The 25,712-nt window shown below is 42.7% G+C and overlaps 1 protein-coding gene across 1 annotated transcript in view; it reads left to right on the forward strand.

The window, feature by feature from the left end:
- The window catches only part of NT5C2 (5'-nucleotidase, cytosolic II), a 60,326-nt gene that overhangs the window by 28,529 nt on the left and 6,085 nt on the right, over positions 1-25,712 (forward strand). The window contains exons 3-11 of the mRNA XM_063405381.1: positions 918-991; positions 17,874-17,991; positions 19,377-19,472; positions 20,795-20,886; positions 21,070-21,127; positions 22,385-22,478; positions 23,491-23,544; positions 24,668-24,751; positions 25,477-25,518. Coding sequence (XP_063261451.1) covers positions 918-991; positions 17,874-17,991; positions 19,377-19,472; positions 20,795-20,886; positions 21,070-21,127; positions 22,385-22,478; positions 23,491-23,544; positions 24,668-24,751; positions 25,477-25,518 — 712 coding nt within the window. The remainder of the gene's footprint in view (positions 1-917; positions 992-17,873; positions 17,992-19,376; positions 19,473-20,794; positions 20,887-21,069; positions 21,128-22,384; positions 22,479-23,490; positions 23,545-24,667; positions 24,752-25,476; positions 25,519-25,712) is intronic.

The following is a 25,712-nucleotide window of genomic DNA, read 5'->3' on the forward strand; positions in this document are numbered from 1 at the left end:
AGTTCAGATAAGCCAGTGGAAAGAAGTCCTGTTGAATTACAGATCTGCTTTATGCTTTAAAGTTCTGGGGAAACATAAGCAGCTTAGTTACTGTCGTAGTTGGAACAGGAAGCAAGAAAAGGTTTTGTTGTAGTCTCTGACCTATTTCTTTACCATGTTATTTACTTGAACTAAATTGGATATCATGTATTAATGTTGTCATCCAAGAGGGCCTGGAAGTATTCAGCCTAGAGTCTCTTTATAATAAGCATTAATGGTAAAAGCTGAATTTACAAAACAGCGGTTGGCAAGTTTCAGAGGAGTTATAAAGAAAAATTTTCACAATAGAAATTACATATCTTGTGTATGAAAATTTTTATCAGTTGCTCTTTTTCAGAGCTTTATGAAATGTTTTTAAGGGTATTGGTAAAAATGTGAAAACGGATCGGTTAGGGTTTGCTTTGAATTTCCAGATATAGTTCCAAAGAGAAGGCAAATACTGTGAATTTATTCACAGAAATATTATTTTATTTTCCTTCTTACTTCTTACTAATATTTTTTTTTAATCAGGCGAATTATATTGCTTTGCATCTACTGCTTCCAGTTTCATATCCTTTGAGGTCTGAATTCTGCTTCAGGAGATTTTGCACTTCTATTCTTAGGAATTTTTGCAGGTCACATGGAAGGCCGTGTGTGTGTGTGCATGCATGTGTGTATGTCTTTGGACAGCATACCAATAATTAGAACAACTCTGCAAAGCCATGGCTCTGCTTCAGGAGAACTCGCAAAAAATGAGACTCGACTCTGTTTTCAGGTATATTTGCCAATTTTGACCTATGGAAGCCAGATATCTTTAGAGTGGCAGAATGTGTTTGTTCTAAAACGTGAATATTTTGAAAATGCTTGTACCTCTGGTGATATTTCTTCTCTCTTTTCAGGGTCTTTGTAAACAGAAGTTTAGCCATGGAAAAGATAAAGTGCTTTGGTTTTGATATGGACTATACACTTGCTGGTGAGTATCTTCTTAAGTCTTCTGAGCACTGACTTACTTTGGAATATCGTTTCTTGCTGAACAAAAAAGAGCAAAAAGCTGATTGGGCTACTCCAGTTAACAGGTGCTTCTTCTATTAGTAAATGTATCTTTCACTATTCGTTGCATTTTCATTTTAGGTGTTTCCCTTAAATTTTTTTTATCTGCAAGCTGTATTTGGCACAAGCCATGTTACTGTGGCACAGTTTCAAGTCATCATGGGTGTCAAGAAAACCAAAGCTTACTAAGTCTGCTTCCTTAGATGCCACTGTATTTTGACATTGTGCATGCTTGTGCATGCTTGATTTTGAATAACAAGGTGATTTCTTTCATTCTTTGTGCATGTAGCAGGCCACACCTTTGGCCAGCAGGTTCTCCTGTGTCCTGAAAAAGTAATTTTTGAATAGGTTTTCCTCTTTCCCCTTCCTGGGTTAGCCACACCAGTGATTCATTTTGAGAAGAGGCATGGCAGGGGGAGTGCCTTGTGTCAGCTGAACGAGTTAATTCGTAAAGCTTTGCCCATTCTTTGTGACAGATAAGCTTTGGGAGGTTGCATAAGATCTTTTAGTTTCATAAAATTGTTTGCATGCCTTCTCCATCTTTCAGATACTCAATAGGGAAGTTCCCTGAGACTTATGATAAAAAGAAGTAAAGCTACCATTTTCTTCATAGTCAGACTTCCATGTTATGTATTTTAAGGAAGGAAAAGATAAAAAGCTCACTTCCACTTTCCTAGGTTATAGTATCACACAGGCTGTAACTGAGGATTCATGTACCATCCTGCCTTCTTTCTCATTACCACTTCCAAGGTTATGGGTAAAAAGTTCCTATCACCATTAATATTTCAGTTTAGAGTTGTTGTGTATGTGAACTGAGAAAATGGGAGGTAGAATGTCAGGGTCACCTAATAATAGGTTAATGCAGTATGTCAGCTATGGTCTTCTGGTTACTGTGTACTGAGAAGGAATGAGAGATGAGTAATGTGGCTGGGGACAGTGTGAGGGTCAGAGCTGGGGTCAGAGGCTAAGTGAAGGGCAGGAAGGTTTCCACTGGCTCATGGTTCAGCTTCAAGGAGCAGTTTTGGAGACTATGGCAGGTAATTGGAGTTTATATTTAGATCAGTTCCTTGTGTTACATATAAAAGGAAGTAGTTACATATAAAAGGTTTGGTTGTTCAATGCCTTATTTCTACATCTGTTTAAAGTTCTTGCCACTTCTCAAGTCATGAAGCATATTGTTGTTAATCTGTCCTGGATATGACTGCAGGCACGTGCTTTCTGTTTGTGTTTCCTAGCTGTGACAGTCTTATGGCAGTGCTTTTAAGGGGTACATGAAAAACAGTTGTTCAAGAATAAATGCTTAAAAAAAGAAAAGAAAAAGTTCTGGGTTTCACTTCAGTAACAGAAAAATAACTTCTGTGCCTTTTGCAAAGGAAGTGGTGGCACTTCCCAAGGACCTAGGTGATCCCAGTGGAGCTGGTGTGGAGCATGAAATTTGTTGCTAATTTTCATCCTGACAGAAGGAGAGCTTCAGCACTGTCCTCATTTATCTGACTGTTCATTTTACCCAAATGTTCCTTTTTCCTGTAAACACGGAGCAGTTGTGTTGTTATCCACAAAATTATGCTTGATTTGATGAAGGGAAAAAATTGAATGTTTCAAGCATCCTAAAGCAGTACCAGGGACATAAAAACCTGGGGCTTCCAAGGCTGGAAGATCACAGTGCTCCAGTTGAGCAGGCAAAGTCAGTGCATTCAGGGGAGCTGAGTGACAGGGTGTGAGGCAGAAAAAGAAATGGGATGTGGTCTGAGCTGAAAACTGGAAATCAGGACCCCTCTGGGGTAAGCTGCTGTCCTGTGACTTCTTCCATGGTACACCAGAGGTAACAGTTGCAGATCATTTAACTAGGAGTTGTGAGAATGCAATTAGATTGGAAAGCCTTTTGCAGATGAAAAACATTATGACTGGTAAGTACTATTTCCCTTTTTTCCATTGAAATTGGAAACCAACTTTTGAAATTACCTGATTATTTTCTTGTGTCTCAGAGTCATTCTTTCTGTGTGGGCTTTTATTATCTGACCATCATTAGCTATTTATAGCTTTCATACAAGAAAAAATACTTATCCACTGCAGGGGCTTTAGAGAGTGCAGTGTTAGAATATGATTACAATTCTAATAAATTAAGTGGGAATTATAATGAAGAAGTGGGACAAGTGAAGTATTACAGTAATATGCTGTAGTTAGTGCATTCATTAGACCCTGCTGTGTTTTTTGATTGGTCATGTTATCCTTTACCCGCTCTTTCACAGGGACATGTTACTTGTCTTGATTAAAAAAAGAAAAAAAAAACAATGTTAAAAGCCAGTTTATGTGTAATTTAACATCTGGAAATGGTATCTGCATGCCAGATGGCGCATGCTGAGCAGAAGCCTTTTGGAGACTGTTCAAAACACGTAAATAGGCCAAGGAAAAGAGCAGAAGCATCTCCAGTGTCATTAGCTCCTCATCTAGTTTTCTGCATTTGTACTTTCAGACACTGCTAGGCCATTTTTCTGTAAAGCTTTTAAAAAATCCCCAGCACAATCTCCCTATTCAACAACTTAAGGCAGGCAGAGTCATTGACCCTGCCAAAATCTGTATGTGACGTCCACTTCTGCTGTGTACTTTCACATCAGAAATAGGCTGATGACAGTCATACATTTGCCATCTCAGAAGAATGATTATTTTGATACACAGTCAATTACCTGTCTTGTAAAGAAGTCCTCCTGTTTCATCTCTTTCTTCTTTCCAAATCAATGACCACTTACTGCACTAAAAGTGTTCCTTAGGAGGTGGTTCAGTACCAGAAAAGTCAGAATCATTTCATGTATTTTGAACTTTAGAAGCTTGAGACAGTTTTATTCTTGTACCTTATGAATTTAAGGACACAGATCTACTTACAATAACCATCTTTTCTGTCTAGAATAATCTAATTTTGGTAGGGACATGGCATTCCCATTTTGAAGTCTATAGTAACAGCTACCATGCACACACTGCAGTGATCGTGTTCTACTATCAGCACGTCTGAGAATGTCAGCTTGCCAGCTGAGAGCAGTTTTAGTATCATCATGTTACATTGCACATAAAGTACAGTTTCATGTATTATTTTATAGAGTAGTATTTCTTAGAGTTATTAAATTAAAGAACCACTTAACTCAGAATTTAAAAGAATTCAAGGCTGTCTGATACAGCATTTCTGCAGTGGTTTTATTCACTTTCAAGCCAAAATTAGGTTGAACTTTTTGTAAACAACTCCTGTGTTTCCTGATTGTGCTTCTCTTTTTCCTTGCATAGGGTTGAGAAATACTGTTAATGGTTGGGTTTGGCAAAGAAAGTATTTTTGTGTAGAAGAGCCTGAAGGTTTTAGCTTTTTCTTCTGAGAAATGATGGACCTTAAATAGCTGAATTTGTAATCACAGTGATTACATCTAGAATTAAATTTGACTGCTGGGCAAATAAAGCAAATTGAAATAACTCTCGCAGGTTTTAGGTTTCTTGTTTTCCCATAAAGGATTGTTGTTGTATTCTCATGAGGTGAATAAGATCTCTTACATGTATGGAAACTCCCAAATCTCCCTAGGTTAATGTTCTGGATACACTAGTACTAGAGGCTCAGAAATCTGTGTTATGTACGAAACTGGCTGTCCCCTTCCTATTCAATCTGTTTGGGAATCACATTCAGTACATAAAATAAATTTTTTTAAGCTAGGTGTTACTGGGAGGCAAGTAAAAGGAGCAGGAAGAAGAGCAGGAGTTGACTGTGGTTTGTGTGCTTAGTTAAGTAGTTGCTGTTTAAAGTGTTGCAGCAGTTGACACAAGCAAGAGTCATCAGCTATTTCAGCCCTTGCTTTAGTGGAGGTTAAGACAAGTTTCTGTGATGTTGTGCAGCCCTTCATTCCCTGCCTCTGACCTTGCTGCCTGCCAGCCTGGGAGCGAGGCCCTGGTGGTTCCCCATGGTGCCCTTGCTCCTTGGGGAGCAACAGTGTTACACCCAGGGCTGAATTTGGTGTCAGGGCAGAACTGAGAATTATTGAATGATTCCTGTTTAAATTAGAGAGATTGAAGGTCCTTTTGTAGTTATTTTTTGTTTGCTAAATAGTAGTTTCATTTATTATCTGAATGATTCATCTCTGCTTTTTCATGCTGCCAGAAGATGAACAGTCACTGAAAGTTCTGGTCTGCCTTTCACCAGTACTGTCAAAACTGCCTGTGCTTGGTAAAGTGTTGCATGCAATCCTAAAGATTCACAGCCTTCTCTGGTTCGTGTTTAATGCTAAGTGCAGAAAATAAAATAAAGGTGTGGCAGTGGAGAGTCTTCACTGTGACACTCACCTGAGCCTGAGGAATTGGTGACACTTCTTGGAAATGCAGCAGGGAGAGACTGGTTTCACATAGCGTTTTATTTGGCTGCTTCCTACTCAGTGTGAGCTACACTTAATTATTAGATCTGGATCCAAATCATGCAGGAGGCCTTGGCATTACCTGCTCTTAAATAGGACAGGCTGCACAATGAGGTGATGGATGGATGTCCCTTGACAGGGACAGGAGCAGAGCTAGAGCAGTGGGGTTCCCAAACTGGCTGTAATTTCACACTGGGCTGTTGGCAGATGGAGAGGGATAGTAAGAATTACAAATTCAATTGTGCTTGAAAAGATTCCTCTGTGACTACTCTTTTCCAAAAGTTATGGCCTTGTTGAAAGTTTTATCTTCTATCTGAAGTAGATAAGAGGTAATATCAGTAGACAGGATGCTTTCATTTGGAATGCTTTCCCTCTGCTTAATTCATTGCTGCTTCTGTGTTCTCCAGAAACTGATAATGAAATTATCAATGGCTGCTGAAAACAGTTTCAATAAAAAGGAGGGGAAATGAGGCTTGAAAAATACTGGTTTTATTGGGTGCAAATGTGATTAATGTAACATAATCTGATTGGAATATAGCTTGTGTCCTGGAAACATTGCCAATTTAATGCCAAGGTTTGGTGCACTGCAAAGATTTTATTGCAAAATTGCTTATGCTTTCAGCTTGTAGCATTTCCCGTCTCATCACATGGGAAAAGATATGGGAAAGACAGCTTTGGTCTTTCCCAACTCAATCCAAAGTGCAACATGCATAAACAGGTTTTGCCCTTTCCTCAGGCAGGTGTTCATGTCAAAGCAGTCCTAGCAATTTGGAAGAGGAGAATTTTTCACACCCTCATCTTATTTTTGAAATGCTTGTCTTACCTGTTGACTCCAGAAAAGATACACTCAGCCAAAAGGTAGAATTGGATTGTTGCTGCATGTGATCTGGGAGAAAAGGTGACAGCAGAACTGAGAACTGCTTCTTCAGGCCATCACTATTTTTATTTTAGCTGAGTCTGTCAGGTTCCTGTGTTTCAGTTTGCACAACTGAGAAATGGGACTCATGAATTTGTACCTTGTATGAAAAAAAAATCAGGATTGTACAAATGAAAAACAAATGATAAATGTGGGATAAATTTATACATGAAAGATTGAACTGAATACTTAAACTATTGAGCTTGTAATGTAAACAACTACAGTGTATCTGAATGTCAGTTCAGGTGCTGTTATTGTCTGTTTATTAGTGCTGAACTCTAATGCAAATGTTCTAGGCTCTCCTGCTTAGGTTAGAGTCTTGTCTTTAGTTTCATCATGATGAAGGGATTACAGGCTTTGAGGCTCTTTTGGGGAGATACTGAGCAGTTTTGCTTCTTTCCCAGTTTGCTGGATAATGCAGTTCTTTGTGTCATAAAGAAATAATGTGGTGGCTGAAGAAAGGAATGGGTAGATGTGCAGGAGAAGCCTTCCAACTCTCACAGCCAGGACCAGGAGATGCCCTGACTGTTGCACATCTGCTGTCTGCCTTTTCACATTTGCACATTGCCAGTTTGACAGGTGCAGATTTTGCAGACTTCAGAGCCTGGTTTAGCCATTGGCGTTTTAAAGCTCAAGGCAGATGGAGAAGCCAAGTTGTTCCGAGTATGCTTTGAGCTGAATGTCTTTTCAAATACCAGTGCAGTGGTTATTGTCCCTGCTCCCTTTGTGTTGCTGCTCTTCAGAGCCTGACCATTTAAAGCTGTGTAATGAGCAAATGAGGTCTGGAGCTGTGGGATCTCACATGCTGGCATTGGGAATGAGGAGTGGAGCAAGCATGTGTTGCTTGCTCTGTCCCAGTAAATCACTGACTGACAAACTGCTAATCTGCTGTCTGTGGATTCTTGAGGAATCAGAGTGATAAACAGAAGCTGCAGAAAGAACGAGTCTTCACAGTGTAAGGAAAGTTTCAAAAGCTGCTATATTCTGTTTTCTTGCTCTTAAAAACATGATGATAACACCAAGCTGGGTCAGCAGGCTGTTAGTACACCAAGGCAAGCTCTCCTCTTGCCAGACGATGAAAATAGGGAGGCATTTTTCAATCTAATCGACCCCCTTATCTAGTGATCTTAATACCACAACAGAAGTGCTATTAAGTTGCAAATACCCTTGTGATGACTCAAACAGCTTACACTGTAGGAGGAACCAAAGCTGAGAGTACAGGAGGCTTTAACTCTGAGATCACATGTGTGCCATTGCTTTGTGAATGCCTTATTTTAGCACTACAGAAAAACTTCTGTATGCGGCTTCTTGCCAGCATGGGCACTTAGCCTGCCTCTAAGCCCAGGTGCACACTGTTAAACAAATGTGTAGCCATGGAGCCTCACTCTCTTCAGTGAATATAGAGAAAAATAAGAAGCTGGATCTGTTTGGACACTGATAAAGCTGAAAAATGCCTTAGATATATTGTATTAATGACTACTGGGCCTTTAAGTAATTTGCTTCTTAATTCTAGATGCTAGCAAATTATTTTATAACCTGAAGCCCAAGCAACTATTTCTTCTCTGTTCATAAGTCTTTATTGAAGAACTAAGCCCATATTTTGGCACAGTAGTTTGTTTCCATGGATATGCAGGGATATTTCCAATATTGGATTATAACTCACAGTGGGCTGTATGTGAGAGAGGTAAATTGTGAAGGCTATTTGTTAAGCACAAAAAGCATTCTCTTGTGTCAGGGAAACTAAAAATTTCCTGTGAAAGAACAGATGACTGTAGTAATTTTTAAAATATTAATCCAGTGCAAAGTTATATCAACTATTAAAACAGAAAAACTGAAGTTTCCTTGAAATGCAGAGTCTGTCTGAGTTGCTTCTCTCAACATGCACAATGTGACCTCAGTGTTGCTGTTCTTACCTCAAGCCATTCATTTTTATTCAGCAGAAGAAATCTTTCCAACACTAAGCTCTGCTCTGCCAGCCTCTGAGGCATATTCAAACAGCCCAAATCTTTGTTACATCGAAGGCAAACAAAGTGCAGCAGCAGAGAGATAAAAATATCTGGAATTTACCAATGAGAGCACTAATAAGCCTGCTTTGGGAAGAGTTAAAGCTGATGATACTTGACAACACTTGTTTTTAAAACAACTAGAAATGCAGCACTAGAAACAATGTGAAGTGTAGACCCAGCAATTCACAGCCAGGCTGCACATACAGTGCTGTGTCAATCCCTGAAGCAACAACAAATCCTGTCTTTACACATCCTGTTAGCATGCAGAGCGGGAGAAGGGGAGCTGATACAGTTCCAGGTTAGAGGTTTTAGAGCTGAAAGCTGTGCTGTGCACTTGGGGATGTTTGCAGGAGCATTAGAGGTAAGGAATTTTCCACTGCTCTTAGGCTGCAGTGGGTGCGTCGCTGCTTTATGGGCTCTGCTGCGGCTGGGGACTGCAGAGCCCTGGTGCTGCTCTGTAGGGGAGCTCTGCCTTCCACCCACAGCCCCGTGTTTGGCATCATCAGAAAAGGGTGCAGTGAAGCCACTGAAGCTCACATCCAAAAGATTCAGGCCTCTGATGATTAGTGAGCCTTGCCTTAGTTTCTGTTATCAGATTTACTGTCAAAAACATCTGTGGGCACAAAGGTGCTGTGCAAGATCCAGCTGCTCATGCAGGGCAGAGCAGCTTGTGCATTAAGCATACAGAAGTGTTCTGGGGTGCACCTGGAGGTTTTGTCAAGGTATTGCTTGCTGATCACTACAAATACATCGTTCTTAGTGAAATAGAAAAGGCACATTAAATATTGAAGTGTGCTTTAAAGCTAAGCTTTATCTTACTGCACAGGTCGCTTCTGTGTTTGCAAAAGATTCTACGGGTAAGGGGAAATTATACTCAATATGGCAGCAGTTTCTTCTCATTTAGACTGAAAACTTTAAAAATTCAAAGAAATAAACCAATGTCACTACCCATTTTGTTTGGTATTATGAAAAGCCAATTTAAAATATAGGCTGAAATGCTACAATTCTGCTTTCCATAATACTGTGCATTTTTATTTATGGTTTAGTGCTTAAAATCAAACCCCAGGAGTTAAGGCGACTGGAGTCTGTTCCTAATTGGTTTTCAACTCATTCTGACTGTAGACAAACCCTTTATGGTCACAGTTCAGGCGAGTTCATAAACAAATGACAAGTCAGAAGTTCACCACGTTCCCAATTGAAAACATATGAGTCGTCCCATGGGTTTCATTTGGGATTTCTTGTGGTTGCAGTCAGGCACGTTTACCACTTTGTCAGTTTGTTTACAGGCACTGAGCTCCCAGCTCAGCACAGCACAAGGGTGCTCAACTCCACTGCCTGCACGCAGGGCACGTGTGTATGTGGGCAGAGATGACCCAAACCACTGCTGGGCACACCAGAGCTTTAAATAGGAGTGTTTTTCCATTCATGGCCAGTGAGGATGCTGAAGTGAAGTGAAATGCCTTTCAGTAGCTGTGGCAGGAGTTGAGGGTAACATTTGATGTGTCATTGGAAAGAGACACAAGGCAAGGGGATCTGGAGGTCTGTGCTTATCCCCATTCCTGGGATTGCCAAGCCAGATGAGTGTTTCTACAGAGTGTCCCACTTTACAGGTACCTCTGCAGGGATTCTAGTTCTCATGGGAAAGAAAATCCTCAGTTTTATTTCCAGTGCAAAGTGACAGCACCCTGCCAGGCTGTGCAAGCCAAGCGTGAGTCTGGGCTCCCATCAGGGCTGAGCAGTCTGACTGCACTGTCAAAACTGAGGGTAGTTAACACCCAGGTGTGAAACTTAAACATGACATTTCAGATTCCTTCCTGTGTAAGTAATGAATTATTTTAACATGGAGAGCAGCATAGCTTGAGAAACCTTAGTGTTCCCCTTTTGTTACATTTCAGTGGCAGTGCCTGACAATACCTGCCTGATTAGAAATGGCCCTGTAACACAGAGGCTGGAGTCATTAGTATGCTGGAACAGAAATCCTCCTCTTTTCCACTTGTATATGAAAAGTGGCATTGCTCTGTAAATTTTGAAGATAAGATACCCTGAAAGGAGTGTCAGTGTGTAGAGGTCAGATAACACTTCTCACTACCTGGTTGCTTATGAGAATCCTCAGACCTCTGGCCCTACAGCTGAGGCAGACTTTCCTCATACTATGGCAGTATGTGAAATGCTTGCCCAACACTTAGAAGTACATTTAATTGGTATTTTTATTTCAGTGGAGTTTGTTTTTTAATTAAGTCCAGTATCCAAAATACCTCCAGGACTGGTCACTGGCTGTTTCCCTGTGGATTCTCAGCTGGAGCTGCAGGTCAGGCGATCAGAAGTGCCAGGGGATGAGTGTTTGGAGCTTGTGTGAAATAGCCAGTGGTGTGGTTCTTGTGGATGGGTGACTGTCACATACACAGTGTAGTGGACACTGAGTGTCTGGCTTTGGGGCCATGTGCAGAGGAAATATTGACAGAATGGGGAGCTGTGGGGATATTTCTATCTTGTTGTGGGACACTAAGATCTCATTTGATAGACGTTGTTGAGACAGGATACACAGATATTTATACTGTTACAGGGAATGGGTTTGTAAAAGGGGATCTCAGTGCTCAAGGCTTTAACTAAGCAGGTTCTGTCAGTTCAACTCTGATATAAATCTATTCCTAATACATGCTTGCATACGTGGCAAACCAAACCCACTACACATTACTTATTTGTGGTGCAATTCAGAGCAACACTTTGATCCTGCTCTTTAAGCCAGGTTTGTGTAACTTCAGAAATGTATTTGTACAAACTTAATTATGCATGTTGAGCCCGAGATGTATAAATCTGGATACCAGCTCTCCACCTGCCCATGTATGTCCCTAACTGCCTCATTTGCATGCCTTACTCACTGGAGAATAAGCAGCAACTGAAAAAATCTGTTTTTAACTATTTTACTTTCATTTCGTCAAGACTTAACACAAAGTAGTTGGGCTGCATTTCCCGTGCTTCAGAGAAAAAGGCAAAACCGTGTGCATTATCTGTCTACATTTTGGCTTACCTGTCTTTGTATGACCTCTGGAGAACCCAGAGAGTGGGTAACGTTTCTGGAGATTGAGTATTTGTTAAAGCTTTTTGCAATCCTTTTGGAGGAGGTCGTCACGTCTAGTTTAAGAAATACTGATCTTATCTGGACACCTGAAAGTCAACAGCACAGACAGTGCTCTCAGCACCTGCGTGGGGAAGGAGTGGAGACAGTGTGTGCCCAAGGGATCAGAGCAGGGATGCACCACCTGCAGGAGGCAGCTGCTCCCGTGAGGTGCCCTGACAGTGTGGGTTTGTTTTGGGGGCCATCACAAGCACTTTCCCTGGGCTGCTCTTGCCTTCCAGCTGGGAGGAAAGGCAGACGAGGAATTGGCAGATGGAAGGGGTGAAACTCCTTCAGGAGATGGTAGAGGGTCATAAGAGAGCAACAGATGGGGAAAAACTGGAGGCAGGTGCAAATGATACTTCAGGTCATCATTTAATGGTCCTGGCTCTGCCTCTCTGCCCGGAGGAGCTGCTCTCCCTGCAGGGTTCTGTTGTTGCAGCAACCTCCTGAGCTTGGTTTTCCCTGCCTAAATGAGGGTTCTGGTGAAGGGGAGCTGCTTCCTTAAAGCTGCCTCGGTGGTATGGGAAATCAGTGTGTTGTCTCTGTTCCTAGTTCAGGGCTTTTACCAGCACCAAATCCATAGGGATTGGAAATAAAATGGCAGGCAGAACTGCTTGCAGGTGTGCAGTTTGAGACAGCAAATACATCTCACAAATGGGAGATGACTGAAGCAGTGCAGAAAGGGGTCATTATTTTAACTTCAACTCCTGCTTCTCTCCCAAGATCCATGAGTACCTTGCAAGAAGTGTTGGCAAGCCCTGGAACAAACGGTGTTACATCTTCAATGAGAAGCTCCTCTGCCTGAATCTGTGTGTGTAGGAGAAACAAGGGAAGATACAGGCAGCTCCTAAAAGGCCTTCTCCTCCCCACAGCTTAAGCAGAGCCATCGCATGCACTTCAGCCTTCCCCAGCTATTCATTTTGAAAGGAAACAGGCTTTAAAGATTTATTTTCAGAGAAGCCTTCCAGGAGGTCTGCATACTTCTGTGGATCATTTTTGCAACATCATTCCAAACAGCTCAGCTTTGTATTTAGTGCAAATTAGATCTCAAAGATAGTTCTTGATTCCTCTGTGCATACCTGTGAGTTGCAGAGTATCTCTGGTGTTCTCCCTGTGTGTGCTTGCAGCGAGAGCAGCTCTGTGTGCAGGCTTGGTGCTGGTTTATCCTGTGGTGCTTTGCCCATGAAAGCCCAAGCAGAAGTGTCCAAGTGTACATTTAAATGCAGACGTGCACCACAGACTGACCCGGTGTGCGAGGCTCTCGCTGGGAGCACCTTCGAGTGTAGGGCAAAATTCTCTTCTCAGCTTCCCAGAGTAGCTCCTGACTCAGTCCCCCGAGTCTCCTGCATTGACACATGCAGGCATTGTATGGTGTGAAAGAGAGTGTCCTGAAAGGAGTAATTCGTCACTGACTGAGGAATGGATCATGATGGCAAAGCCCCAAAAAGAGCACAAGACCTTTTCTTGAACCAGTTTCTCTGTCTGAAAGAAACATGAAGGATTTGGATCACTTGGGCAATGTGCTTGTACCCTCTTCCTCCTAACTATCCCTGAGCTGATGATATAAGACTGCTTTGTGGATATGAGGACAGAATTTTGCCTGCAGGATGCACAATTACCAACTGTGCCTCTTCTATAAATCAGTTGTAAGTGTATTTGGAATAACTGCCAGGCCAGCTTCTGAGCTTACCAGAGGACGGAGCTCCAGCAGACACAGTCCCACATGGCACAGAGCTGTTGCAGTTTTAAAATCAGTCTGATTTTTTTCTTTAACAGGGGAGCCCAGTGTAACTCCGTCAAGCCTGGAGTGACACTCTGAATCTGCATCTGCCTCATGTGAGTTAAAATCCTGGCAGCAGCATTTTGCATAAGCTGGAGCCTCTGTAGAGAGCTTCTTTTTTTCTTTTTTCTTTTTTTTTTTTTTCTTTTCAGGAAGGCTATAAAATTGTAACTGTATGTGTCTTGGCAGCAAAGGTAAACACAACCACACAAATGCATGAGAGTTGCATACCTTACTGCACAACCCCTGCTCATTCCAGACCAGCTTCCCTCCTAGCACATCCTGTGTCAGTCAAGGATGCCTGCACTCATCACAGACCTGAAGGCTTGCAGAGTTCATTCTGGGGTACTGCTTTTTACCTTTCCATGGTGTATTGTTAAGACAAGTAATGGTATTAAGAGGAAGCTGGAATGCTGTCAACTGGCTTCTGTTTTTTTAAAAACCTTCAGTTGTTTTCTTTCCACCCTGGTTTCATAATCCATGAGCATTGGGTGCTGATTGCCCTGTGCTATTAAAGCATTTGCCTGTTTTGGAACAGGACTATTAAAATAACAATTCCTCTGGAGCTAGGGACTTGTTTTTGTGGCAAAGACATGGCCATCAAGCAGTAAGAAAAAGAAATCAGAATGAGTTGTAGCACGTGCTTTGGTTTTACTGTCATCCTATGTGTGTTGGGCAAGGGTGGTGTGAAAATGTGTTTGTGGCTCTGCCTCCTCCCCTGTCACAGAGCTGGGAATGCTCAAAGACTGGGCCCTTCTCAGCTGGATGAAAGAGCTGGGCACAGGAGACTGCATGGCAAATAGCTGAATTCATGATATTACCATGACATACGAACTATCTCCATCAGAGGTACCAGGATTCAGCAACCAGGTCTGAGGAGGGGAAATATTCCAGCAAAGTTTAAAAACATGTGTTCATCATGCAGCTGCAGAAAAAAGTATTGATCTGTCCTCTCTGTTTCCTCATGGCTGCCTGAAGACTTGAGAGAAAATAACCAGCCCTGAGTACAATATTGAAATGTGGAGTAACTCCTGTGATTGGGGCATCTGCCCCAAATATGCTGCCAGAGTTGCAGCCTGTCCATTCTTGATCTGAGGAGGTGGATGGTTTGTTTGCCTGGAGGAAGCTCCAGTTACTCAAACAGGCTTGTGAGAAATGTCAGGGGGTTGTGGCTTGTTCCAGTTGATGCAGCCAGTGCTGTCAGGGTGGGCTCAGGGAGCTCTGTCTCTTCCCAGCTGTGTGTCTAATTAAAGGAAAATTTGTCTAGAACAGTAACCGTGCTGGTAACTAGAGAACACTTCTTGTCCCTCTCACAAGTCCAGTTTCCTGTGTCTCTGTTTAGTTCATGTGTCAAGGAGAAGGCTCTCATTTTCCAGATATTGTGGAGTAGTAGAAAAATAGAGATGGGACCTGAGGCATGAATGAGCTAATAGTTTAGTTTTATTCAAAGAGACATCAAGGAAGCAAAATCTAGGGCTTGGGAGGTAAGGAGAATAACTGTCCCCCCCCAAAGAAACATTTAGATTAATCCTAATTAATGTACTGCCTCAGAAGAGACTTGGGATGATGAAAGCTGAGGTTGATACCTCTTCTTCAGCCTTTTTCCCAATGGTGCTTCACCTTGTTTCCTTAAAGAGTTAAAATCTCTAAGGAAACAAGGTGATTTTCTAAGGTGGAGAGGCAAATACAGAAAGAAATAAATCGACTGAGGGTATTTTGTGAGCAGCTGACCTTGTGTCCCACACAGCTGTTCCCTGGTGGAGTGTTAAAAAGATACAGAGCTAGCTCATCAGAAAGATCTACAGTTTCCCTGGAAAGGCTCTGCTGGAGCTGTTGCTGAACCACTCTGCTTTTCCAGAGGAGATGCCAGTGTGCTCCTGCTCAGGTTCCTGTCTGGGCAGCATCACCATGGGTGGTGAGTTCAGAAAGACCAGGGTTTCCTTGGATAAATGTTTTGTTTGGAAGTGATTTATTAGGGATAAAGTTGGTAGCATGGTAAATTTCCCAGAAGGCGAAAAAGGAGAGTGCAGCACCTCCATGGGCAGAGCGGGGGACTGGGGAGCTTTGCAGAGCTTTCACATTCTGAGAATATGTGCACGTGTACTTATCAGAGTTTTCCCTGGGAAGTGCCTTTACTGTCCTGAATCAGAGGAATTCCTTGTTCCAGATGATGCTCTGGTGTCACTGTCACAATTTTGTTCATCACCTAACTGCCTGTTCCTCCCTCCAACTCTAGCTCACTCCCCAGAACTGCCTTGTCAGTCACTGCTTTATTCATTAGCTGTACTTTTTGATTGCTTATTCCTATCTATAGCTCAATCAATCCTTCCTTTCCTAAAGGATAGAAAAGACTGTGTGCATTGAATGTTGTATCATGTTGTTGTTGATGTTTGCCATTGGTATAATATTGCTTGGAGATTTTGATAACTGCTTTATTGATTTTAGTTATCTGTTTAGGGCCATTACAGGTTTGCTCATTACATTTTTAATGCTGTTAGTTTAATGGGGAAATTTAACTCTTGGGATTCTGGTGCTTTTTAGGTTATTAAGAGAAACAGGAGCCCTCTGTCACGGGTGCTGTGATCTCAGTCTTCTGACAGTCTTGTTTCAGCTAAAGTCCTTGCCTTTTTAATTTTTTTTTTATTATTATTTTATATATTTTCTTTCTCTTCTCAGATTAAACTTCTGTATCCCACTGTGTATATATATATATATGCTGATGATTACTGGGCAGTATAGACAATGTGTATTAATATATATCATGAGGCCCACAGATGTGTTAGATCTCTCAGGAAAAGCACTCTGTCCTCTAATGAGTTTACTGTATAACTTGCACATTTTCAGCTAAATTTGAAATATTCAAGTGTTGGAGGTAGTTGGACCCACTGAACCCATTGTAACCCTCATTGCAGTCAAGGGTTTTATTTATTTGTCTTAGGACCAGTTTAAGACAACAACATTATGGTATCCCACTCCTAAGGGGAAGGGAGCACCCAGGATTTGTAGGTTGAAAGGAACAACAGAAGCTTACAAAGCTTTATTGGTATATTACACTTGGCATGAAAATTGGTATGCTAATCCCTGACCTTCTACTATAAGCACACAGCAGTGGGGTTTGGATAAAAGGGTAGGGTAAAAGGGAAGAGAGAGAGAGATGAATTAAAGAAGGGAAGAGAGAGAGAAAGGAAGAAAGCGAGAAAAGGAGATCAGCAGTCCTGGCAGCAGCACTGATGGGGTGTCCAGAGTTCTGGGGCACATGCATGCCTGGGCTTTTGGGGTATCTTTTCATAGATGAGTTTTTCCCACCTTGAAAACAGGGCTCTTTCTTTCTGTGGAAATTAGTTACCATCTGCACTCTGTTCTTCCAGACCTTTCTGAAAATGGGTCAGAGGGTCTAGGATGGTCTTGAATCTCCCCCATACAGTCTGTGCTCACTTCTCAGCCTCATTCCTGCACTTGAGCTGTGCTGTGCTTATCTCTGGGAGCCAGAACAAGGACGTTTGCCCCAGAAAAGTGCTGCCCTTACCTCCACATAGCCCCTTCTCCAGCCACATCCTGTTCTTTCTCACAACATGTTATTACCAACAATCCCTGGCTGTTATTACCAGCAATCCTTGGTCAGCTTCAGGACTATCCAGCTGTCTCAGTGTTTGAAACATGCACATTAGCCCCTTATCTTCTGGGCTTCTGCAGACACGCAGTGAGCGTAAACACACTGCCACAGAAACCCTGTGATTTCCATCTGTCCTGATTGCCTTTTAGATGTAATTTAATGATCTGATTAAACAGTAACATTTTAAGTACATGGGAAGGTCATTTGCTGGAAGAAGAGAGGCTGCATGGTAGGAATGACTTATTTGAACAAGTCCATTTCTTTCCTATGGAGCAAAGGGAAGGTGTGTGTCCCAGATGAGCAGCTCTTCTGACATGTGAGAGCAGTGAGCTTGCTTAAAAAAGTAGGATTTTGATGCACAAGGGTAATAAAGAACAGATTTTTTGCAGTACCATATGGTGTTATTAACAAACAAATCATATGTTAACTTGACAGCTCTACCTTCACGCTAACTTAGTCTGCAGCAAACATTAATTCCCCTGAGATGAAATCTGGAGCAATACTAAGCTTTGGGATTGTATCCAGAGCAGTAACAGTAGCACAGAAGTGATGAATTTCAGGCTTTCTAACCTCCAATACATGTGCTCCCGCAATTTATTGGTTTCTTTATCAGCTTTGCAAAAACATAGCAAACCAAAACCCTGTTGGAACAGATGGAACACAGAGTGTTCATGCATCTGCCTAACAGGACTGCAAGGAGGGGAGCTGCTGTTTAAAATACATTTTTCCTGATGCAGAGAGCTATGATAAACTGATGGATATTTCATCTGGTGCACTCTGCTGCTGAAATAAAAACTGCAGCTCTGCTTCACTGCAGCCCTGGGGCAGGAGCTAATTCCACCATGCTCTGGGCTGGGGGACCCGAGGCACCAAAGGAGGGAATGGTATGTGGAGGAGGGAGGAGGGAGAATGGGTACATTACTTTTAATTGCCTTCTTGTTTAACCCCCTAGCTGTTTTCAAATTTTCTAACTGAAATCTCATCTTGGTACAGTGTATAAATCCCCTGAATACGAATCTCTTGGATTTGACCTGACCGTAGAAAGATTAGTTTCCATTGGATACCCTCATGAGCTGCTCAATTTTGTGTATGATCCTGCATTCCCTACCAGGTAAATGACTAACAGATACCAACCCCACCTGCTCAAGGCCTTGAATATTTGTTCTGTGAAGTTCACAGGCGACATGTGAGGCCAGGTTTTCACTTGTGGATGTGAAGCCTGTGGCTGGCCACAGATCATGGGGAAGGGAGAACACTAACCCAGTATGTGGGGAGCCTTTGCACACATGAACCCTTGCCAGCAAAGAGGGAGTGTGCAAGAAAATAACCCTGCTGAAAACATGGTCCAAATATAGCCCTTCAGAGCAAAAACAGCAGAGACACAATTGGATTGGGAGTGAAATCAGAATCAGGGGGAGAAGGAGCCATTACTGTCCAAGAGGCTGATGGATGTCTCAGAATGATTTTAATTAGTAGTGTCGTGGTGCTTAAGACATCCTGAAAATTAAGCTGACAGTAAACAAGAATAGAAATGGGACCAATCCAGCGCTCTTGTCAAGATGAATCAAATGTCAAAACGGTTTGATATAGTAACTTTTTGATTTTATAACTTTGCACTAAATTAATGGTGCAAAATTACTAAATTCCTGTATTTTGTCTTTTGGTGGGAGAGGTAGAAAGGGCGTTGTTTATTTTGAACAAAGCTTTTGATCTAACTTTGCTCCTTCAAATTCTTTCCACTTGTGCCTTTGCTGGATTTTGCTTCTTTGAGTCCTTTAGAGTTTCTTAACAAAAGACTGGACCAGAGGGTCTGTTGATTTGTTCCAGTTTTAGTCTGGCAGCCTCCTGCCTTCCCTCCTCTCAGCGTGTTTTACACCGAGAGCTGCTGCTGGCTGTGCCCTTGCCTGTAACAAGGCATAGCTCCTCACAGACTGGTGATGAGAGCTTTGTTAAATCCACTACCTCCATCCCAGAGAGGGGACAGAAGGGCTATCCCAGTGGGAAGGCTGTGTTATCCAGATGCAAGCTGCTGGATAAATGAGACAGTTTTGCTAGAGTCAGAACCGGGCATGTCCAAAGTATTGTGCCATGGTTACACACCCCATCTGGCTTTGTCTGTGACAGAGCCATGAAACAGCAGAGAGAAATTCCTTTATCACCCCTCACTGTTCCCTGCAGCCCGACAGGGCTGTCAGGTTTGTGGCCCCATGGAAGAGGCCCACAGCTCCCCTGGTAGATGCACAGCTGAGCCTCTCGGGTTAAGCACCTTCGGGGCCATGGGGAGCAGGCCAGGTGTCTCTCCTGCCTGGGCTCTGCTTGTTCACCTGCTGCCAGCTAAAAGGGACAGTAGGGACCCCATCTGTATCATAACAGCAGCTCTGTTCTGATGTCCCATGCCAAGTGAGCAAAGCTGTTCTAGAGCTGTTCTAGCTGCTGTTAAAATGGTCACCCCTTAATGCACTTGCCTTTTCATATCCTAAATTGCTTTCTTAATAGAGGCCTGGTGTTTGACACCCACTATGGAAACCTGCTGAAAGTTGATGCCTATGGGAACCTCCTAGTATGTGCACATGGCTTTAATTTCCTCAGAGGGTGAGTGCAGACTCTTAGCTGTTCTTTTTGACTTAATACACTCTATTGTGTAAATCACCCTCAGGGCACCCACTGTATATGGCATCACAGGGACTCTACTAACAGCAGATGCTGTGCTGGTGTTCTTACAGCTCCAGGATTAGCTGTGGGTTATTTGAGGCTCTCAGGTACAGCAACAGCCCAGATGTTTACAAGGAAAAGGGCTGTGCCACCTCAGGCACATCCGTAGCGTGCTGGGAATAGAGGAATGTGTGCTGTAGGGAAGAGCTGATGGGATCATGCAGGGGCTGCTCGCCTGTCCTGGCACAGTTTAATGTCAGCAGCTTCTCAGTCAAGACAAAGCCATTGCATGAGGCTGTGCCCCATAAGGCTGTCAGCTCCACAGCCATTGCTAAGAAAGTTTGAGGGCCTGAGCTGGCTTGGGGTAGGAACAATCTTGCTCTGCCCCTTTGTGTTTCTGACCTTTGAGGGTGTCAGAACTGAGCACTGCATGCCATTTCCTGCAGCCTTCCCTGGCTGCTTGTCTTTCTTGTCCCAGAGAAGGTGCTTTAGGAAGCAGAGAGGACTGCAGTGCCATGTTCCTGATGTGTCCCAGCAAATCCCCCCATCCCAAATTCCTGCTGCAAGGACATATGAATGGAAGGCAAGGCAAACTCAGGGGCCCCAGGGTAACAAATCTTGTTTTTCAAGCCTCTAAGTCCTTGCATCAGGACTCCAGAATTTAAAAAAAAAGCCCTTATATGTGCTTATATATGAACTCAAGTTCCTCTTTGAGCCTAAAATGATCTTTAGTAGCTCCAGAAATTAAGGAGACCAGAATAATGATATGAGTTTAGTCATTGCCACCCTGCTGATGCATTGCAGAGGGCCCCAAGCAAGCCTCCTGCAGCAGAGCCCTGCATGCCTCTGGCTGAGAGCTGCTGGGAGAGTGGAGAGCAACACATGGGAAGTGGGGGAGAGTTGAAGATAAGCAAACAATGAAAGTACAGATGATTTAAAGCATCCTCCTAGCCGGCAGCATGGGGCTTAAGGTCGGGCTGTGGACTCTGGACCACTCTGTGTCCCTGTGTGGGCTCTGCTCAGTTTGCTGACTCAGGCATGAGGGCTTTGTCCTGGCTCTGCCGGAGTCAGCGTGGCCCAGGGAACACCCCTGGATGCACTTTTGCTCTTGTGCCAACAGTGCATGTGGGGAAGCTGGGGGTTGATTAAAGCACAGCAGAGTTTGGTTAGTGGACCCTGCTACAACTCTGTTTTGCAGCTCAGCACATTTTATCTTCATTATGTTTTGTGGTTTCACTCTTCTCCACTTTATTTATTCTCAGGCCTGAAACACGGGAGCAATATCCAAATAAATTTATCCAGAGGGATGACACAGATAGGTTTTACATTCTGAACACGTTATTCAATCTACCAGGTGAGTCTAATGTGAGCCAACACAGGCCTCTTTCTGTGCCTTTTAAGCCAGTAAAGCTTTGCCGATATCGCACTCTGCTTTTCTGTTTGAGGGGTTTTTTTAATGAATGTTGGGCACAAGGTCTAAAGTTATGTGGCTGTATGATGTTATCCTTGTCTTATAATCTCACTCTCTTCCTTGCAGAGACCTACCTGTTGGCTTGCCTGGTTGATTTCTTTACTAACTGTGACCGGTACACGAGGTTTGTATTCCCTCCACTTTGAGATGAGGATGGAACAGTAAAATTGTTATTATTTTATACAAGAGCAAAACAGCACAGATGGAGTTGCTCTTAATATCACTGGAGGCCCCTCAAGTGGTTTTGGTGGGCCTCCTGTAATTTTGTGGTGCTAACTTGATCTGTGTGTACAGCAGAGGCTGGTTATGAAGGTTTTCTTCACAGGGTACAGCAGTACCAAAATACTGTCTGACATTGGTATTTGGGGCAGCTTCTAGGACTGCACACTTTTTACAGAGTGATTACAGGCACCATTCAGTTCATTTTGAACCTGTGTCCATTGGAGCCATGTCTGAACTGGTAACTGAAAGGCTGAATTTCCTCAGCCAGTTACCACAAGTGCTTCATGTGGTAATAAAGGACATTGCACACTTAGAGGTGAAGTGCTCAGTATGGTATAAAAGGCTGTTTGTGCAGCATGAGTGTTTCCCTTGCTGTCAAAAACATATAAGCATAACAACAAGCTGTGGTTTGAACTGGCAAATGTGAATGCTGCTGTGCTGCTCACCACCTCCTGTGATGGGTCATCTTTGCATATATGTGAGTGGAAGGCAAAGGTTTAATGTGATTTCATCTGGGAGAAGAGGAACTGTTTATGCTGGCAATCCATCAGGGGAAGTACCTTTTCTCAGGAGAGGCATGATGATTGCTGTCATAATAAATACAGCTCTGTGCAATCCGTCTTGATTTCTTCTGATGCAAGCTGTCATGCTGTCTCAAAGATACCTCCAGAGTATCTTGTAATTTCTAATGTTAATTCTAAGTGTTCAACACAGAAGCGGTTCCTTTTCTCAGCAACATTACATTTAGTTGATTTCCATGACACTCCCTTCTTTAGTGCTGGAAAGAGGGAGAAAGAACACTACTCTCTTTATTCCCTCAGTACCATTCATCTTCTGTTCAATGCTGCAAATGGCATTTTTGCAGTTTTCTGCAGTCTTTTTACCTTCTTGTAATGTGGGTGAGAAGTCAGAGTTACAGTCACAGAGAGCTGTAGTACTACTGTGGAGGCACAGGCAGTCCTGGGTAACACACAGCTCCTGTTAAACTGTGGTTGTAGCCTTCTTTTCAAGTTTGAGCTGCAGTAAAGTAGTAGATAAGAAACCATGGTGGCAAGATGAAAACACAAACTCCAAACAGCATTTTGAACTGTCTCGCTCCTTGGTGTGTTTCTTACCTGCTGTGACTGGCTGCTAAAATCTCTCTTCTGTCTCCTGACAGCTGTGAAACAGGGTTTAAGGATGGAGACCTCTTCATGTCCTTCAGGAGTATGTTCCAGGATGTCAGAGATGCTGTTGACTGGGTTCATTACAAGGTGACTGCAGGAGCTCTGTGGGATGTGTGTGGTTGTGACTGGGTTGGAGGGGCTGGTTTGTAACTCCTGAGTTCAGCTGTTCTTTGCCTGCCCTGGGCAAGGGTCCTGCTTTGCCGCCTAGTGAGCAAATAATAAATTGCAGTTGGATGGGAGTGAGTCAAGATCTCAACTGCCCTCCTAGTATGGGAACATATCTGCCTTGGCTTCCTATTCCTTTTTATTGTGCCCAGATTTCATTTTTGTACTGTAATTCATGGGGTTTAGAGCATGATGCCATGAGGGTATTTGCACTTCAGGTCCACGGCTTGTGCATTGTCCTAATTATTAAGGCAGTAGTCTACTGCAAATTGTTTACATTGGCACTATCCTATGTTGTCTAAAAAGTACTGGCATTAAAGAGAGAAATAGATCAGCTGTTCTCTAATTAGAGAGAAGCATTTTGTCTTCTGCATACACTTGTGCTCAAATTTAGAATATAATTTTGTGAGCATTAATATATGTTTAAAAACCTGATTTTCTTGTTCTCCCTCATTCAAGCAGTCTGTTGGGTGGGATGGAGAACCATCACAGGAGAACTCTGCTCACAGTTGTACTTGTGGTAGTCCTTTTACCCATGCAGACGTCAGGAATCTATTTTTCTTTCCTTATGCAGTGTTGTGTGATACATGTTGGAGTTGGCCTTTGACTAAAGCATTATGGTCAGTGTTGGAGACAGGTCGTTAACTGTCTTGTTTGGTATGGCAAATCTATTTTTTGTTTGTTTCTATTGTATTCCCTTCTGAAAGGGTTAAAATGCTGTTGAAGTGGATTATTTACCATGGTGAGGGAATCGATGGATCACAGAGTTTGTGATGGTCCCTGCTACTCAAAGCCTCTCATCTCTAGAGTCACTGGTTCAGATTCGCCCTGGTTTGTACTTTCACAGCATTTTAAAGTGTGAAAGTTGGCATTACTTTGTTGTCTCTTACATCATAAGTTTCCATGACCTCACTGGGTTCTGTTTCTATTTCAGGGATCGCTTAAGGAAAAGACCCTTGAGAATCTGGAGAAGTACGTGGTGAAAGATGTAAGTGTGAAGTTACTTTACTTGTGCTTTGTGACATTCGGTACTGACTAAGCAGGCAAGAAATAAACATGCTGGTTGGCTTTACTAAATCACAGAACAGATAAGGCTGTGATTTCTATTGTAATAACCAAAGGCAAAGTGGAAAGTTTGGATGCAGCCTTTATTCTGAGCCAGTGATCCACATGATCTTGTATTGATGTGCACAGTTTTATATGTAAAATATAAAAGCCAGAGGAAATATTATCAAGGTGAACACACTGGCAAAGCTCATGTTGTTTTTTTCAGTGGTGAATGCAACTATGTTCCCTGCCCATGTTTTTCTGCTCAAGCAAACCTCTCTTTAAAAAGCAATAGTTGAGTATCTTTTTAGCCACTTGACCAAAAAGTTACACTTAGCCATGAGGGACTGAGGGAAAGATCCTGAAAGACTCACCAGTGTCCAGTCTCTTGATAATCCCAAAATGTGTGTTCAGCACATCTAATTGAGCAAGCTCCAATGCTTCCCTTACTCCTGCCACCTCTGCAGTGTACAAGGCCCCTCTGGACCACTTACAGAGTAAGTATTTTGTAGTTTAGATGAGCTCTGTGGTAGATTACAGCTTTAAAGCAGTTAACCTTGTTTCTAGTTACACGCCTACAGAATTCTTAGGTAACTGTTCAGTGAGGTAATCAGCTATTTTGGCAATGGACTGAGATTTCAGATTCAATAAAAATAGCCCCAGGAATAAATTCTCCCTAATTTGAGGTTGGAATTATAATGCGTTCCAACTTGTGGCTCGTGAGCTCAGATTTCACCTGCCTCTGGGCCCATTTCGGGAACGGACTTGGAGCTGGAGCAGATCGGTGGGAGCAGCACAGGGTGCCTGGCACTGTGGCTGGCAAAGGCACTGCAGCCCTGCTGAGCCCTTCCCCCTCGCCTTCCTCCCCTGGGCTGTGCTCTGGAGGGGTTACCTGGATGGACCAGCAGCTTTCCTGGCTCTGGCCAGTGCACAACACGTGAGTTGGCTTGCTCGATGGTTTGATTTGCCTTTTTTTTGTCTGGTGGTATCATAGTTGAGTGTCTTTCCCATGATGAATGTCTGTAACTTTTGTGTGTGACTTGGGTGTTCCCTTTGGCTTCCAGGGGAAGCTGCCACTGCTGCTCAGCCGCATGAATGAAGTGGGGAAGGTGTTTCTCGTCACAAACAGTGACTATAAATACACAGATGTAAGTGCTGCTAGAATTGTTGGGTTGGTGTATCATGGAACAAGCATAAGCCAGCCAGTCATTTGGATGGGTTTTGATGGGACATCTGGGGGAGAACTGTGTGTTTTCTAATCTCTGTGTAGGATGGGTTAGTGGTGCATGCAGATGAAATCTTGAGTCACCTTTTGTCATCCTGGTTCTGATGCTGAGCTAGTACAGGCCTGGTTTAAGTCCCTCTGTGCTTCATTCAGTTCCTCAGAAATTAAAAGGCTGTAAGGGAAAGTGATACTCAGTTTTGGATTTTAGCATCCTTTAAAGTGCACTTTCAAGTGAGATAGATAGTCTGAGCATAGGCAGGTCACCAAACCAAGGAGAGGTCTGAGACCCAGAAAGGGCTGTCTGCTAAGCTGAGAAATAAACATGGTTACTTCCAATTCCAGGTGAATGTCAGGATGTTGCAACACTGCTAATCTAAAAATTTATATGCCATTTAAAAGCATTGCAAGATATGCCTGAAGCAGTGTGCAGTTTTCTGAGGCAATTGTTTTATTTGATTATAAAAACTGCTGGTTTAATTCCTATCATTATCCTGTTCCATTCATTTTGTCTCCAAATCTTATGCTGGTTTCTGTGTAAGTTCTAAAAGTTCTAGAATCTGAAAAGATAAAATCAGAAAAGTATGCTTTTATAAACTACACAATACATGTTAAAAACTCATATTTGAATACTTTCTTTCTGTCTTTTAGAAAATTATGACTTACTTGTTTGACTTTCCACATGGACCAAAGGTATGTGAATTCTAGACTGCAGTTGCAGTAGACACTGATGTGCCTAATTATCTGTGTAACTGGAAAGCATTTTAATCCTGCTTCATCGGCTGCATGGGATTAGTTGCTTTAATCTGGTTAAAATACACTCGCTGTTTTGTGTCCTGTTTGAATGGGATCAAAGCAAATACAATATAACAAAGAGAAAAGGGGCA

The sequence above is a fragment of the Prinia subflava genome, chromosome 9 (genome assembly GCF_021018805.1).
Source record: "Prinia subflava isolate CZ2003 ecotype Zambia chromosome 9, Cam_Psub_1.2, whole genome shotgun sequence".
In the NCBI taxonomy this organism is placed as follows: domain Eukaryota; kingdom Metazoa; phylum Chordata; class Aves; order Passeriformes; family Cisticolidae; genus Prinia; species Prinia subflava.